Below are 17,327 nucleotides of genomic sequence, written 5' to 3'. Positions count from 1 at the left end.
AAACGCAGACCACGTGTAACCACACCAGCCCAGGACCTCCACATTCAGCATGTTCACCTCCAAGATGGTCTAAGACCAGCCACTCGGACAGCTGCTGAAACAATGGGTTTGCATAACCAAAGAATTTCTGCACAAACTGTCAGAAACCGTCTCAGGGAAGCTCATCTACATGCTCGTCATCCTCATCGGGGTCTCGACTTGACTCCAGTTCGTCGTTGTAATTGACTTGAGTGGGCAAATGCTCACATTCAATGGCGTCTGGCACGTTGGAGAGGTGTTCTCTTCATGGACGAATCCCAGTTTACACTGTTCAGGGCAGATGGCAGACAGCGTGTATGGCGTCATGTGGGTGAGCGGTTTTCTGATGTCAGTGTTGTGGATGGAGTGGCCCATGGTGGTGGTGGGGTTATGGTATGGCCAGGCATCTGTTATGAATGAAGAACACAGGTGTATTTTATTGATGCCATTTTGAATGCACAGAGATACCGTGACGAGATCCTGAGGCCCATTGTTGTGCCATACATCCAAGAACATCACCTCATGTTGCAACAGGATCTGTACACAATTCTTGGAAGCTGAAAACGTCCCAGTTCTTGCATGGCCAGCATACTCACCGGACATGTCACCCATTGAGCATGTTTGGGATGCTCTGGATCGGCGTATACGACAGCGTGTACCAGTTCCCGCCAACATCCAGCAACTTCACACAGCCATTGAAGAGGAGTGGACCAACATTCCACAATCGACAACCTGATCAACTCTATGCAAAGGAGATGTGTTGCACTGCATGAGGCAAATGGTGGTCACACCAGATACTGTCTGGTTTTCTGACCCCCCCAGAACTACAAAAAATAGCACTTGTTTTCTGCTTGTACTGAGTCAGTCAACACTGTCTTCTCCATGTTTCCCCAAACAGTGCCAAGTCTTGTATATCAGTTTTTTCTGAGCTGCTCAGAAGTGCCCACTACGGTTCAGGTACATTTTTCTGACATGAGCTTTACGGGGGCAGTTCCTGCAAACAAAAACACACACAGAAAGGTTTGAGCCACTGAAAAGGACCATCAGGTTCCTGCAGTTGAGACAGCTTTATCTCCACAACAGCTCATAAAATCCATTTGCTCAGTTTTCGTTTTGGCATTTTGGACATTTTGAATGTACTTTGCTTCTACTGCTTAGCTCTTTTCCAGCACTTGACTTGATGACCCCATTTGCAAAGTCGTAAATCACGATCAACAGTAGCATTACTAGAATCTCCTGTTGTTGTGGAGTCACCTATCCATCACTTTATATGACATCATTGTTGATGTATGGTCCTCCGCATTGGTCTGTAAAGGAACCTTTTCACTCCTTGAGTTCCTTTTACTTTGGGTATACGTAGCCATTTTGTAACTGATAAGTAAGTTGATAGTAGTTTTCATCAGCAAAATGCCACTCATACTTATGGCCTCAATGTACTTCAAGTGTAGCGTGAGTTATACTTGTCTGACTGTAACTTCCTTTCTGATGGTGGTGTTTGGAGTTCAGTGGTTTCTGTAAGTTGCCAAAACAATTATTTGGCATCACAGTTTGATCATGCAGTGATTGGTCATTACTCCAGGGTGCAGCAGTCTGTGCAATAACTGCGCTATAAGATCTGTATTTCACTGAATATGTATATGATGATTTCATGCTAATGTATGGAATGAAGTCCTCCAAGTGGACTCAAAGTGTTGTAAAATAACAACTATGCTTCTGTGGTGTGAACTCCAGTCTGCAGCTGTCATGTGCGTATTTGCATTGGAATATAATCAAGGTCAAAGGCAGCATTTTAAGTTTCCCCTCTGGTGGTCTTTTTCAATATGTTAACCCTCGTGTCATCCTGCGGGTCAAAACTGATCCATTTTAAAGTTTGAACATGTGGAGAGAAAAAAAATATTTTCACAGTGAAACTTCTGATGTCCACGTTATCAACATTTTTTGGAAATCTTTGAACATTTTTTTGGTGGAAAAAAAGAAATGTTAAAAATGTTTCTTTAAGAATATTCAGCAAAAAAACAACAACCACAATCCAGTGAATTTCGCTGGATTTTGGTTGATTTTTTTTCTGTGAATGTTCTTAAAGAAAATATTAAAAGTTTTACTGATATATATGCAATCACTTTAAATATTTTTAGGATTTATTTTTTGGGAAGATTTTTACTCATTTTTTGAAAATATCTACAAGAATTTTCTTGCCATATTCAGGTAATTTAAAAAAAAACTTTGAAGGGAAACTTTGAAGGAACTATTGGCATTTTCTTCCTGAAGGTTTTGCAAATTTTCAGAAATTTGGGTTTGTTTGTTTTTTTTGCAGAATTTTTGGGGGTTTTTCAGACAAGGAAAAATATTTTTGGGTGCCTGTAAATGACGATAACATGAGGGTTAAACAGCTTCTGACTTCAAACAGTTTTGAAGACTTTCCAGAACTTTAAGATTTGTAGAAATATGATGATCTTGTGCGTTTGAAGCATACTGCTGCCTTTGTCCCTCCCCAAATCCATCCACTCATCATCTACATCTGTCCCCCTCTCTTCTCCCCCTTCTGTCCCCCTCCACCCACCACCACCCTCCTCTTACACACACATGGACACACACACCACACACTGTACCAGTTGTGCACTAATCTGGGGTCGACCTCTCAACCTGCCCCCTACCCCCCACCTCATCTCTCTCTTCCTCAACATCCATCCATCCATCCACTTCCCTCCCCTGCCCACCCCCCGTCCCTCCTCACCCACGCTCCACCCGCTCCCTCCCCAATCCCAGCACTGTGTTAATCTGGTGCTGGTCCGACGGTCAGCACTTTGAGCGGCAGACAGACAGATTGGCTGTAATCCCCTGAGTGCCACAGATGGAGCGGCACTACGCAGACCTTGGGGAAGGTGAGCACACAGTTGTGCACAAACACACACACGCGCACGCCCTGTAACATGCACGGACAAAGGCATACAATTAGAATAAAATAACTATGTACATACCTCTCGCGTGCAGAGTCCATTGCATGCTCAGCAATGAGGGCAGCAGGCTGTTGTTGGCCGGTCACAGTCTCACGTGGTGATTCTTTACTTTAAATGAACTGAATGTTTCATGTTGCAATCAGTGGCAAAACAAAGAGTATTTCAATCTCCTCCTGGTGGTCCACAGAGTAACTTGAAGTCTTTTTCATTCAATTTGAGGCTTCATTGATACATTTTCAGTCTTTGTAAACTAAACTATGCATGAACAATCCGGTCATCATAATTCATCACAATTAAGGCTTATTTAAAACAATAAAGGACCGGCTCTACTGGTCCCACATGCCAATGTCCAGATCCAAATCCTGAAAGAAATGCTTCTTTTGATACACCGTTATGTAATCCTGCAGTTAGATTAGCTCGCAGTTAGCTTCATTCTAATCCAAAGAATGACATTATTTTGTGTATAATTAACTGGTTAATTTTGTGAATCCAGGCTTCAGTGTAATCTGGGAACAATCTGCAGCATTTTAGGGTATGAGGCTGGCCACACAGGACTCATACTGACATGGATATTTTAAATAACCCTAAAGCAACATCATGTAAATGGTCTTGAAGTAAATCCCTTGGAATTTTTTTGTTTGTTTGTTTAAGAAATGAGACTAAGATACTTAAAGGATATATATCTTAATGTTTTACTGTTGGAAAACCAATCTGTCAAAGCAAGGATCAGCTGACATATACATCAATACGACATATTTGCTTTAAGTTAATATCAAGCTATCAGTCTAACCCTAGATTGGAGGGAAATTTGTAAATACAGACAGGACAAGATAAGAACCAGACAGAAAAGACAGATTTATCTTATCAGTGAACATCATCTTACTCCAGTGATTCCATCCCAGGGTACTTCAACAGTCATCAGGAAGAACGTGGAAAGGCAGAAGAAGAAGAATATGGACTCCCTCAATTAAATTGTATTGTGCTGAAGAGCTCCTTTATAGATCAGTCTATTGTAGTGCTTCACCAGGATCCGTATGTAGCCCAATTAGATGTTTGTATTGTAAAAACATGTGCATTTATTAATAATGTTATTTGTTTAGTTGTAGTGTTTTAGCACACTTGGGTAAGTGGTCACTTGTGAATTATATTAGTAACTGTACATTTATCTCATCGATGAAGTTCGCTTTAAATATGAACAATGAAAAAAAACAGCGTAGACTAACAATGACCATCTTTTCGTACAAGTGTGAAGCAAATTTGAAGCTTTTTAAAAAATATACATATATGCTGAAAAATAAAATCAAGAAAAGGATAACTACGCTTTTTTTTTTTTTACATTGACTGCTTTGGAGCTAAGAAATTAGGCTGCACAGTGTAATCACAATGGTGTGGAATAAGCTATGTTATGCATCGCTGTAACCAGAAAAAAACAACAAAAATGTTTGTCTTATTGTATGGAAACAGAAGTTAGACTGTATTACATCTAGGGATGTCCCAATCACTTTTTATCCCCTTTGCCCCAGTCTAATATTTAGTATCTATCAACCTGACACCATTTTCCTAGATAATACACACTTCAAGTACTGTAAATTAGCTGCAGTACCTGGTTGTGCCACCAGGCGAAGCCTTGTGCTGTTTATCCAGTAAAGGGGCACAAAAACAAAGTCTTCTGTGATGCTTCTCCTCCAACCAGGAAGCAAGTCAAGCTGGGATCAACTAAAATAGTGTCCTGTGCCCTATCAGTGTATGTACTAAATGTCTTTGCAGTCCATCACGTGTCTGTAGCTTGAAAGAGCTTCATCAACATGGAACACATGTCCAGCATGTTCAGTCTGAGCCACAACTTAACCTAATATAGACTGACAATGCCGCACTGAAAAACACTATTTAAAATTATGACAGTGAATGTACATAAAGGATAGACATAAGTTTATATAATTTGTGTGGACATACACTACTGTTGAAAAGTTTGGGGTCACACAGACAACTTCATGTTTTCCATGAAAACTCACACTTTTATTCATGTGCTAACATAAGTGCACAAGGGTTTTCTAATCATCAGTGAGCCTTTCAACACCATTAGCTAACACAATGTAGCATTAGAACACAGGAGTGATGGTTGCTGGAAATGTTCCTCTGTACCTCTATGGAGATATTCCATTAAAAATCAGCTGTTTCCAGCTAGAACAGTCATTTACCACATTAACTATGTCTAGACTGGATTTATGATTCATTTAAAGTTATCTTCATTGAAAAAAAACTGCTTTTCTTTCAAAAGTAAGGACATTTCTAAGTGACCCCAAACTTTAGAACAGAAGTGTATTTGTATAGTATTTTATTAAATCGTATTGCATCATATCGTACTGTATCTTATGGTATTAATTGCATTGTATAGTATTGTATGTTGTGGGGCTGATCTGAAACTCATAAACCTCGTCTTACTGCACTAGATGTGGCTCCAGCATCCATAACCAGCTGAAATGATGCGCTGGCATTTAGGATGCTTAAAAACTGTTTCACACGCAAGCAGCCAAGATTAAAGTAAAGTTTGAAGTCAGCCTGTTGCAGCAGTAGCTGAACAAATGCAGAAGAAATGAAAAATAAGAACACATTAAAATCTATAGAGACAAAGCACACAAAAAAAACTTATGTCTTGTATGAGAAAGTTACTGAAATGATATTCAGTCATGGATTAATTGATCAAACTGGCTCATTAAAATAATCTGAATTGTCAGTCAGAAATTACCTCCATGTGACTTCACCCTAGTGCAGTGGTCTGTGGGTTTATGGGTACACACGTGTGTTTATAAGTCACTGTAGTTTCTGTTCTCATTCAAAACAACAGGATTAAAGGCTGGTGTTTGATTAGATGTTTGTTTGTCGATGTGTGTTTCATTGTAATGAGTATAGCTGAGGCCACAGTGACATGGGGTGAACGTGTGTGCATGCGTGTGTGTGTGTATTTCATTGTAATGAATATGGCCGAGGGCACGGCTTTATCCCTTTTAATCAAGGAAGTAGAAGGATGAAATGAAACACTGATGAGGGGAATGATGTCAAACCAGAAAGGGATATTAATTGAAATGCTAGAGTGTCACGTTTGTGTGTGTTTGTGTTGCTGCATTTGTGGGTGTGTGAGAGAACGAAGGGGCATTCAGAAATATCCAAAAGGCACAGAAAACTGGGTAAAAATTACATGTAGAAATCCTATTTGTACTGGAGTTAAGTTTAGTTTAAATGAAGACGTCAGAACTTATTTGTATTCCATTAGTATAAAGATACATTTACACACACATACAGTCATAAATACTGTTTATGTATAAAAATAGAGGGGCAAAGAAAAATACTTAAACTTATTTACATTTAATGTGACACATATTGTGTTGACTTTACTCTAAATGAAAACACTTTATAATATCAGTCTGAGGTCTATTCCTCAGTTTAAAATGAGCTGTATGAGTTACTAGCGCTGTGCTTTACTGACATCTAGTGGTGTAACTGGCATCAGCGTGAGAGGAGGAATCACTGTAGGTTGGCCACCTTTAAGAGTCTACCGCCACTTACAGAATACAAAGGAGAAAACTGCTCATATAATGGTGTGTAATGACTTGGAGGTGATTGTTCATGTTGTGTGATCATATTCAGACTTTCTGTATAAGTCTGAATATATTTAAGGCTTGCCTAATAGTGCAGTCAAAATTTAAAACATAAAACACTCTTTATCTCTAATCATTCCCACAGATTTCTAACTTCATGTCAGGACTGTGTCTGCTTTATTTTACGAAGTTTCATTTAAAATGTTCTCATTTATTCTACAAGACTACGGCTTTTCTCCAGCGCCAAACAAGCTGGATACAGACAGAAAAAAATTAATCAGCGCTCCTTGTTCTATCCAAACTCCTATCTGGTTTTTATTTATATTCTTCATATAAATGTTTTAATATCCTACTATAGTAAAACATAATCAGTTCAAGGTGTGCATTTAAATACCACTGACACAGGAGAGTGTGTGTAACATCCATTTATTACCACCTTATATGACAAATCTGGAAATTACAAACATTGTTTAATTGAAACATTATCCTCAACATTTCCAAAAAAAACAAAGAAAAAGAAAATCAAATTGAGCAAAAAAATAAAAATTAAGTTAAAAGGGTGACAAGTCAACCTGAGAAACGGTACACAGATGATCAACTGTTTGAGAGAAAAAATAGAAGCACAGGGGGGACGTATACAGAAAACACGACTAGTATTATTAGTCATGTAACACTGATTTAGAATACATTTTCACATTTTAGTTACTGTGGTTTTTTTTTAAAAAAAAACAACATTTTGACATTTTGAGAACTTTTGGTTTTAGAGAACATTACAAACCTCGTTGAACCTTTGCTATAAAAAGGTCCTTTATTAAAAAACGAGCCACTGCTAAAAAAGTATCTCTGACACCATTCTTGAGCTCTCAAGCTTTGGCTTTAATTTGATGAAACCAATTTAAACACCACAAAAACAGGTGAGGTTAAAGTCATCAGTCTGTTAGGAAACGAGCATCTACAAGAGGATCAAACTTTGGTGTCAGAATGAGTCAGTAGCATCACATTTCAGTAGAAAAAAATACTTCAAATCTGCTTTTTTTTGTTTTTGTTCTCTGCGTTTTAGTCTGATTCATCCCCCGTCTCTGTGTCATCCACAAATAGTTTGAAGTTTTAAAAAAAATCCTGTGCGTGAGACTTATTTGGAAGGAAAAAAAAGCTAACAAGATGAAGAACAGCAATGATCTATATAGTAATCAGAAATGAACTTCTCCAAAGACGCTGATGGATTGTATACAATTTGCTGTGGTGATCAGAGCAACACTCATGCAGACACATACAGGGACACAGAGTCCAGCCGCGGCTTTCACGAGCAGATACAAACGATGTTTCTGCTGGTTTCTGAGCCGAGGCTGGCAGAGGACAGGACGCAGGAGAAGAGGACCAGGCAAGTTCTTCTAGCACCCTGCTGCAGTAAGGAGACCACTGTCCCCCCCAGCAGAAAAATACCCATCCTCGCCTCCTGGTTGTCCCTCCCAAATTTGCATTGCTCTAGTCCATGTTGTTCCTTACTTTCTCCAATAATTATCCCTCACACAGCCAGTTAGAAACAGTGCAAACAAGGAAATGTGTGCTTGAGGAGATCTCATCACCAAAGAGTTGGTACATGCACAAAAAGAGAGTACCCTAGAAGTCTGCTGCTGAGAGCACTAAGAAAAACACGACTATACACTTTAATTATAATATAATCAGTTTTCCTCTACACACTACTAACACAGGGAGAGGGGGAGGGCCGGTGAGGGGCGGAGGGACGGAGAGACAGGATGGTGAAGGAAGGACAGGAAGAAGTGAAAAGGAGAAAGACCAAGAGGAGGAGAGTGCGTTTAGGCGCGCTCCCCGCGGATACGACGTGCCAGCTGGATGTCTTTGGGCATGATGGTGACACGCTTGGCGTGGATGGCGCACAGGTTGGTGTCCTCAAACAGACCCACCAGGTAGGCCTCACTGGCCTCCTGCAGATGGCAGAAAAAAAGACATTTACGCATATTTTTGGAATGATTGAACACAGTGGCTGATGTAGAATATTCTAGAGAGTGCTACTGACCTGCAGAGCTCCGATGGCGGCGCTCTGGAAACGCAGGTCGGTCTTGAAGTCCTGAGCGATTTCTCTCACCAGACGCTGGAAGGGCAGCTTGCGGATCAGAAGCTCAGTGGACTTCTGATAACGACGGATCTCACGCAGAGCCACAGTACCAGGCCTTCACAGTCACAGAACAAAAGTCAATACATTGGGGAAAACATGAAAGGCAGATCAAGGCTGTTACAAATCTTTTTATATCAACAACATTAGAGTAAAACTACACGGTGGTTTCCATCTATGATTTGAGAATTATTTTGGAATTTCTTGTTATCTTGACAACTGCAAATAGTTTTTCATATATAAATGCGTTTACAGTTATAAAAACATCAGTAATGTATAGTTCAGTCTGGCCTAAAACAGAAAGTGAAAGTCTGCTTAGGGAGCTGTTGTTGTGTGTCTCACCTGTAACGATGGGGCTTCTTGACACCTCCAGTAGAAGGGGCACTCTTACGAGCAGCCTTTGTGGCCAGCTGCTTACGTGGAGCTTTACCTCCAGTGGACTTACGGGCAGTCTGCTTGGTACGGGCCATGGCTACGACAGATCACCTGAAGAAGATGGACGAAAACAGGCAGATAATTATAGTTTTAGTTTCATGTGTACCAGATATTTTATAAAAGAAGTCTCCTTCTGGTTCTTTATGCCATCTCTATTTTGTTGACAGAAAAAGAATAAGCTAACTTGCACCAATAACACAAATATGGCGCCAGACAGCAAATTCAAATTTCCTTGATGACTATATATTGCTACATTTCTGATACTTCTAAACTGCGAGAGATTCTACTGCTGTGGAAGACCATTCCTAATAAGTGATTACTAAACTCTTCACATGTATTTATGTGCAATCTGTTACGTATTACAGCTTTTAAATGGGACCTGACAACTTATTAAGTTAACTTTTTTCAGAAAGTAAACATACAAGGCATTCCCGTTCTCAATCAGCCGACAAACATCAATCAAACTAGAACGACCAGGCTATTGGGTGGTAGACACTAACGTAACGTAAAATACAAATCCACAGCCAATCAGCATGCAGGGTCTACAAAGTGGGCGGGTTCTACAGATGCCTTCGCTGTTGCTAGGTCCGCCCACCTCGCTCTGATGATGGCGGCGGTTTGATGCGCCAACGGGATAAAGACCCAGGGCAGAAGAGCAACGGAGTAGCACATAAACAACTTCAATTTTATGAACGATCTCTCTTCTAGCGTGGCGGAAAATGAGACAACAACACAGAAGACATTTCAAGGAACTCATAGATGGGCATAGGAAAGCCGAACGGTCCCTACCGACGGCGTAGAACCGAGCTGAACCGGCGCATAATTTGAAACCGAATTTCCCCTCAGTTGAACGGCTGCAGAAAAAGACTGCATTTCACCGTCGCTTCGACAGCCGTGTGTGTTATTCTCCCGCACGACGAAATTAACAGCTTTTTTATCTTTCAAACGTCTCAATAAATTTAAGAGAATGCAACTAAAAAACACAAAGTTTATTTACGAGCGCGGTGACCCGTTTTGAGAGGCTTACCTAGAGAGAAAGTGAGTAGAAGTGGTGAGAAATGTTTCGCTTGTCTCTATTTTCTTCTTCGTATCCACAATGGGAAGCAGCGTCCAGCGGGAAAATGGCCGCCGCGTCAATCATGTGTCCCACAATGCAACAGCGTTCACAACATTTCAACGGTTAGTCCTTGGCTGGAGACAACCTGGACAACACACTTCCACTGCTTTAACTGCGCTTTATTACCTTTTATACAACAAGTCGCCGCTTTATATTTTAATAAAGTAGTAATGAAATACAGACGCGACACTCTGTGCTTGTTTTGCTTTTTTTCTATACTGAAAACGAAAGTGTTCATTCGAGTTACACTGAAAGAGACATTTAAAAGTTAAAGTTTCACTTTTGATACTTAATAGTCTAACAGCTGTCATAAATTAGCCAAGAAGTAAATTGAAAAGCTTGTTTAAAAATGTTTTCCAAGATAATTATTTTAAAATTACCAGATATGACTTTTGTGGCTATTGTCTGACACTTTATTTTTGGTTTATTTTAAGAAAAACAAGGAAGTAAAAATATGATGACTCAGAAAGTCATTTAGCAGTCCAACATGCACACCTGGTGATCTTGACAACCATGTAAACAAAACAATTCACCAAGCACACCTTATCTATCATGGCCACTTGGAACAGATCTTCCTATCATACCTGCTGCACATTTCATCAACACTCACGTTTAGACACAACCTTCCTCAAAGCTGTTTAATCCATTTTGCCGTTGCTGACGTGTGAGATGAACAGCTGCCAGACCTGATAGAATTTATCAGCAGATCCCAGCAGACTGGATCTCACTTTCTGTAGCTGCAAAAACTGCATTAGATCTCTAATCCATTGGATGTATCTGGGTGGGTGGTGTTTCATCTTTCCACTTAAGAAGAATTATTTGTCAGAATGCAAAAACAATGGCATTTCATTTATGTTTCAGAAGCCGCCAGTCTACAATATTGCTGTCAGAGGGGATGGAGTGACAGAAATATCAACTACTTTTGATTTTTGCTGGCAGAAAAAAAGATTTGTGTCAGATAAATGAAATGAAATGAAAGGAAAAAAATACAATCCACCCAAGCAGGCTATTCATGAGCTGCATAATGCATCTGAACCTTTTTACTGTCAAGTATGCACCGCTTATTCTTGGAAGAACACACAAGTATCGAAACTTACTAAATATATGCTTGTGAAAAATGTTAACCCTATAAAGCCCAAATATAGAAAAAAATATCACTAAGACCATTTTTCAACCATCTATTTTAGTTGTAGTAGACCTCTGGTGCAGAATCTAAAGTTTATGTTTGTTTGCTGTTCTTTTTCTGTTACGTTTTGATATATTTTTAAGGAAATCATGTAATATTACAATGTTTTGCCTTGTTTGGAACTGAATTTCTGTGTTTGTACTGACATTCTATGAACCAGTGTACAGAACAAAAAAGGATTTATTTACATGATTGATTTCTGTAGTCCAATTGAAATGTATATCTTAAAAAATTATACCAAAATGGTAGTGTCTACAGATACGGACCCATATGCGAGTCTCGTGAGTCAAGAAGCTGCTAACCACTGCAAACTGTTGAAAGGTTAGGGTTAGGGTTAGTGTTAGGGTCAGGTTTAGGGTCCGTACCTGTAGTACTGATGCTACGGGTCTGTACCGCTAGCGTCTACCGGGAGTCACGTGACCAGATCTCGCCTATCTGATTGGCAAATGGAAAGTGCCGTATCCGTAGTCCACAGGCTACGGATACGGGTCCGTACCTCTAGCAACAACCTTGCAAAATCGTCATATTTTTATGATTCTGCCAAGGAGGCAGAGCTTATGTGACGATCGGTGTACGTTTGTCTGTCTGTTAGCAACATTATTCAAAAACAGACAAATAGATTTGGATGAAATTTTCAGGGAAGGTCAGAAATGACACCAGGACCAAGTGATTAGATTTTGGCAGTGATGTGGCTTATAGTGTGGATTCACAGATTTGTTAAAGATTTCTGTATCATTGTGATATAGCAGCATGGCGTCACAACAAGTGAACACTACATCAGCTGCCTGCTGATGATCACATGATTGATCCTTTTACAAATCCACCACGGAGGACTTGTCGGTTCTTATTTGTCAGAAATGATACAAGGAACAACTGATTAAATTGTGGGGGTGCTTCTGAGTCCCATCAATTTCTGCCGTCTGCTACATATTTAGGTGACACGTGATTTAGTATCCGTGCATCACGTACACATGCAGAACACACGCCTGTGCTCAGAGCAAGGTCATTTTGTCTGTGGGTGCATCTGTATTAAATGACCACATCTTATGTTGCTGTGATTTCTGATCATCAATAACTAAAAAACAAACGCTGCATTTATTTATAAAAAACTCTGCATTTCTGACCATGCTATATGGGGGAATGAACAGCCTTTGGGGATTAATGTGCTCTCTGAGTGCTTTTCTTGTCATTAGCATCGTATTAATTAAACATCCGTATAAAATGTATTTAAAAATGTTCCGACTTGAATCTTAGTTCTAGTGTTCTGACAAGGCAGTTCTTTTCCTCCGAAAACTGTGAGTGTCGTTGGATTTAATCCTAAAATCACTTCTTCCACATTCTGCACACTGTACAGAGGACTTTCCTTTACTGGAGGTATTATGGAATAGAAAAAAAGCAATGTTTGTTAGGTTAAATATTCTTCACTGCAGAATAATCCTAACCCTGTACGTAAACATTCCACTGAATTCACACAATACTGTCTGCCTGCTGACTGCTTATCATGGAGAACGGAACACACACAACCATCCAGACCACTTATCTCTCCACAGTCAGCACCGTTAACACCTGCCTCTCAGCTACACCACAGACGTCCCCACAAAACCCTGCAGAACTCTCGCAGCCTGTTTCAGCCTAATGAAACAAGCAAAAAGCCCAGGACGAGTGAAATGTATAAAATACAGCTCCAGTTTCAAGGACTGCAATGAGGAATCATTTTAATTCTGGTTTAAGCTCAAAATTTCTGCAGAGAATTCACATTTAGAACGTAATTAATGGAAAATATCAAAGATGTTATTTCAATTAGTATTTTTTCCACAGTGCAGAGTACTAATAATTTTAATTTTCAGCTATTTTGACAACAAGTAAATCAGTTTCCAGCTTCCTGAATGTGAATATTCTCCAGTATCTTTCCTCCTATGTGACAGTAAACTGAGTATCTTTTCTTCGTGGACAAAACAAGACATTCAAGAACGTCATGCCGGGCTTCAGGAAGATCATTTGCTAACAATGATCTAGCATTTTATGTTGAACAACTAGCTGTTTAATTTAAAGAGTAATTGTTGTTTTACAGGTTTTGTGAACACACCGTTTTGACTACCAGCTGTATCGGTGTAGAATCACAACAGACATAAGATTAAAATCTGTTTGAATTTGCTGAATGTATTCCACAATAACTAAAATGTTCTAGACATCCTTGTAGTTGTCAAAATAGTTTTAAGCCATTCTGTTTACCTGAATCTTGACATATTCAGTCTAATAAAACATAGAGATGAGCTAAAATTTTGTGAGTTTATGGTCTCAAGATCAGACCTGTATCTACTATCCAGCAGCCTTATGAGGCTAAACAATACTATGAAAATGTTCTTATATTATTTTAATCTTACATTTAGTAATTGTTAGATTCTGTAAATGTCAGAAATCTGTGTGAAGTGCCATCACTATCTAATCTTTTCAGCTCAAATATGAATAGTTTCCTGAGGCAGATATTCACTGACACAGCCCATTTAACCACAAGAATCTGTTTATTATGTTTGTATGTGAATTCAGGAGTACAAATATTTTGCTCTTAAAAATGACTGAAAACATAAATCAAAAACACGGTAGAAAAAAAAAAAGGTTATCATATCAACCTGAGAGAGGAACAAAAAGTCAAAACAATTACCTGGACATGATAACGTGTTTGAAAATCAAAATATGATCAACATAGGTCTGCTACATATATGCCGCTTGTAGTCTGTCAAACCATGCAGTGTCATCATCGCATAATGACGTTTGTAATTGACAACCAGAATGGATCTTTTTGTATTTTGATACATTAAACAGTGACAGTAGAAATACACCATTATTGTAAAAAAAAGAAAAAAGAAAGAATAGCACTACTTTTACAACAAATTTCTATTTAAAAAAAGGAAAAAAAACAGAAGACCCATTATATCAATGTATGTGTCCGCCTGAAGATGACAATGTCTCAACCCTGAAGCTAATTCCTATGCCTGTTTTAGATCATACACTATTCTTGGCTTTCAAAAACACCTCATTCTCATAACAAGGCATTCCTGTGCACTGACTAATTAGAACTGATGAGTGTGACTGTGATTCAAAGTTTGAAACATACATGAAGATACCTCTAAGGAAAATCTGCTACTGGTAGCACCAAAGAAGACATGATCACACATTTACGGTTATCACAATCATATGATATATATAGAACCTCAAACCAAACTACTAACTAAGTATAGAGGAAGGAAAGGGAGAAACAAGTGGTGAAGGACCAAGAGGACAGCGTGTAGTAAATCAGAAAACATTTTAGGCACGCTCCCCGCGGATACGACGTGCCAGCTGGATGTCTTTGGGCATGATGGTGACACGCTTGGCATGGATGGCGCACAGGTTGGTGTCCTCAAACAGACCCACCAGGTAGGCCTCGCTGGCCTCCTGCAGATGGCAGAAAAAAAGACATTTACGCATATTTGTGGAATGATTGAACACAGTGGCTGATGTAGAATATTTTAGAGAGTGCTACTGACCTGCAGAGCTCCGATGGCGGCGCTCTGGAAACGCAGGTCGGTCTTGAAGTCCTGAGCGATTTCTCTCACCAGACGCTGGAAGGGCAGCTTGCGGATCAGCAGCTCAGTGGACTTCTGATAACGACGGATCTCACGCAGAGCCACAGTACCAGGCCTTTAGGAGAGAGGAGAGGTACATATTAACATGTAAAACCTGAGGCGGGAGCAGATGGAGATCTGCTTTTGCATAACTATCCTCTTCTTGGATTATGTAATTATACCTCTATTTACTAGTGTACTCCTGAAGACACTGCACTACTTCCTGAGCCTCACTGAACAAGTAACAGTTTGAGATCATCAGTTATACTCAGAGATGAGGTTTAATTCAAGTCCGAAAAACAACATGCGTTTTTTTTGTTTGTTTTTTTTAGAAAGTTGGGTTTACCAAACAAAATAAAACGTGTGACTAATAGTTTCTTGGGGGCTGGATAGAAACAATAAATAAGTGAGCATGCAAAGGAAGTTAATACAGCTGCAGCTCCTGCAGTGTTGTTCTGCAGCTCTCAACTTTTCCTATTGTAGAGTGTCAATTAGATAGTTACTGGCATTGGAATATTTACTAGATTAGCACATGTGTGCTATTAATTTTATATCAATGTTTCACTTTTTAAATATCATCAATACCATTATATTGCAAAAAATAGTTTTCTTTCATACACCTTTGTCTCTTCAGCTACAAAATACACAAATAATATTCGGTTTAAGATTTCTATCTGGCCTAAAACAGAGTGAAAGTCTGCTTAGGGAGCTGTTGTTGTGTGTCTCACCTGTAACGATGGGGCTTCTTGACACCTCCAGTAGAAGGGGCGCTCTTACGAGCAGCCTTTGTGGCCAGCTGCTTACGTGGAGCTTTACCTCCAGTGGACTTACGGGCAGTCTGCTTGGTACGGGCCATGGCTACTACAGATCACCTGAAGAAGATGGATGAAAACAGGCAGAAAATTTAGAATATTAGTTTCGCGTGTGTGACACAATTTTAATAGACAAAGTATTATTATTTTGAGTCCTTGTTTAAATGATTATAAATAAATAAATAGCAAAAAATATATTTTACTCCAGTAAAGTAACATTTCTTTTTGGCCTTTTAGAGCCTCATCTTAACTGTAATTCCTTAAGAGTAGAGATTTAAAGTGTGAAATTAAAAGTGTAATATATTTACACTGATTTAAAACTTCACATCAACATGCCAAGACTTAACTCTTCACTTAGAGTGTGTTGTAAAAAAAATATCTGCATCAGGAACTTCGGTTTTTTTCAACTTATACCCCAGGCAGCTTATGCAATTGCTGAAAAAATAACGACAGCAGAGCCATCGAATCATAGCACAGCTCTTTATCAGGTAAACCAATCAAATCCTGAATACGGCCCTGCGGGGCGGGATGTTGTGAATCTCTGGACCACTCACAGCGCGAGGTTTGCTAGCTAAACCCCGCCCCTTGCGCATTGAACTTGGGTTTGTTCGTTTCTTCGTACCGGGCTTCGCGGTTAGGCACAAGTCTTGTTTTTTAATTCAGAATGAGCTATTTTAAAGGAAAACCAGGGCACCCCGCCCGCACTGGCTGCCCGGTATAAGCAAACCAGCGCACCTAAAGATGATGGCTGGCTGCTGGCTTGAAGAATGTAAACGGGAAGGAAAAATCGTTGTAGCAAACGAAGAGGGTGATGAGAAAAACGACGGAAGAATATAAAAACCGCGGCACGAAAATGGAATACAGTTTTTGTAGATGATAGCAGACATGTCAGGGGATCAATTGATGAACAATATTTTGTCAGATGACCCCTCACTTTAGGCGCATTTCCGAGTCAAATTCGAGCAGAGCACAAGTGCTTTTTAGGTCCCTGACTCCCCGAGCAAGCACATAATAGCTCGACTGCTTTTCTTTTTCACCGAAAATAAACGAAAAAACACATCAATTCGAAACTAACACAACATTAAATGATAGATTTGAGTTTTACCCAAATAGTGATACTCACCTTTGAAAACTTACTGAAAGATTGCAGCTTAAAAATGGGAATTTGTTCTTGAGTCTCTAAAGCGTTGTTCTCGCTATAAAATGAAGGGAGGAAAAAAAGGAAAAAGAACATAGGAAACCAAGAGGAGACACATTTCCCATGATGCACCTGGAACAAACATATTACATACATGCTGCAACATGATAAACGATCTCATGACCACCACTCACTGCCGAGGTCGAGCAACAAGTTTTAAACATCCTGATTATTGATCGTTTTGGTTAGTTTAGTTTAATTAGTAAAAAGTTATTTCAAGTAGCTCACATGGGAAGAGTCAAAAGAAACTACACCACTGACAATAATCA

At 39.4% G+C, this 17,327-nt stretch overlaps 2 protein-coding genes across 4 annotated transcripts; both read right to left on the bottom strand.

Annotated features, from left to right (window-relative positions):
* Positions 1–6,981: 6,981 nt before the first annotated feature.
* Positions 6,982–17,100, bottom strand: LOC110952876 (histone H3.3A). Of its 2 annotated transcripts, none has more exons than XM_051957517.1 (4): positions 16,984–17,100; positions 9,048–9,191; positions 8,610–8,763; positions 6,982–8,517 (listed from the first exon to the last, which is right to left on the bottom strand). In XM_051957517.1, the coding sequence occupies exons 2-4, from the start codon at positions 9,173–9,175 to the stop codon at positions 8,389–8,391; spliced, it is 411 nt and encodes a 136-aa protein (XP_051813477.1). In that variant the 5' UTR covers positions 9,176–9,191; positions 16,984–17,100; the 3' UTR covers positions 6,982–8,388. The 2 variants fall into 2 exon arrangements, with proteins under 2 accessions (XP_051813477.1, XP_051813476.1); XM_051957516.1 differs by lacking the exon at positions 16,984–17,100 and adding an exon at positions 10,168–10,321.
* LOC127536656 (histone H3.3A) lies at positions 13,947–17,115 on the bottom strand. Of its 2 annotated transcripts, none has more exons than XM_051957514.1 (4): positions 16,984–17,115; positions 15,777–15,920; positions 14,971–15,124; positions 13,947–14,878 (listed from the first exon to the last, which is right to left on the bottom strand). In XM_051957514.1, exons 2-4 carry the CDS (start codon positions 15,902–15,904, stop codon positions 14,750–14,752), a joined length of 411 nt encoding a protein of 136 aa, XP_051813474.1. In that variant the 5' UTR covers positions 15,905–15,920; positions 16,984–17,115; the 3' UTR covers positions 13,947–14,749. The 2 variants fall into 2 exon arrangements, with proteins under 2 accessions (XP_051813474.1, XP_051813475.1); XM_051957515.1 differs by lacking the exon at positions 16,984–17,115 and adding an exon at positions 16,169–16,190.
* Positions 17,116–17,327: the final 212 nt, after the last annotated feature.

The sequence above is a fragment of the Acanthochromis polyacanthus genome, chromosome 13 (assembly GCF_021347895.1).
Source record: "Acanthochromis polyacanthus isolate Apoly-LR-REF ecotype Palm Island chromosome 13, KAUST_Apoly_ChrSc, whole genome shotgun sequence".
Classification (NCBI taxonomy): domain Eukaryota; kingdom Metazoa; phylum Chordata; class Actinopteri; family Pomacentridae; genus Acanthochromis; species Acanthochromis polyacanthus.
The sequence above is the reverse complement of the archived record's forward strand: the minus strand, read 5'-3'. Positions and strand labels throughout refer to the sequence as shown.

Coding starts and splice junctions, on each gene's coding strand:
- LOC110952876 (XM_051957517.1), bottom strand. CDS start 9,175: ATGGCCCGTACCAAGCAGACTGCCCGTAAGTCCACTGGAGGTAAAGCT. Junction 8,764..9,047: donor AAGAAGCCCCATCGTTACAG/GTGAGACACACA, acceptor GTGACTGTGAAG/GCCTGGTACTGTGGCTCTGC. Junction 8,518..8,609: donor CCGCCATCGGAGCTCTGCAG/GTCAGTAGCACT, acceptor TGCCATCTGCAG/GAGGCCAGTGAGGCCTACCT.
- LOC127536656 (XM_051957514.1), bottom strand. CDS start 15,904: ATGGCCCGTACCAAGCAGACTGCCCGTAAGTCCACTGGAGGTAAAGCT. Junction 15,125..15,776: donor AAGAAGCCCCATCGTTACAG/GTGAGACACACA, acceptor TCTCTCCTAAAG/GCCTGGTACTGTGGCTCTGC. Junction 14,879..14,970: donor CCGCCATCGGAGCTCTGCAG/GTCAGTAGCACT, acceptor TGCCATCTGCAG/GAGGCCAGCGAGGCCTACCT.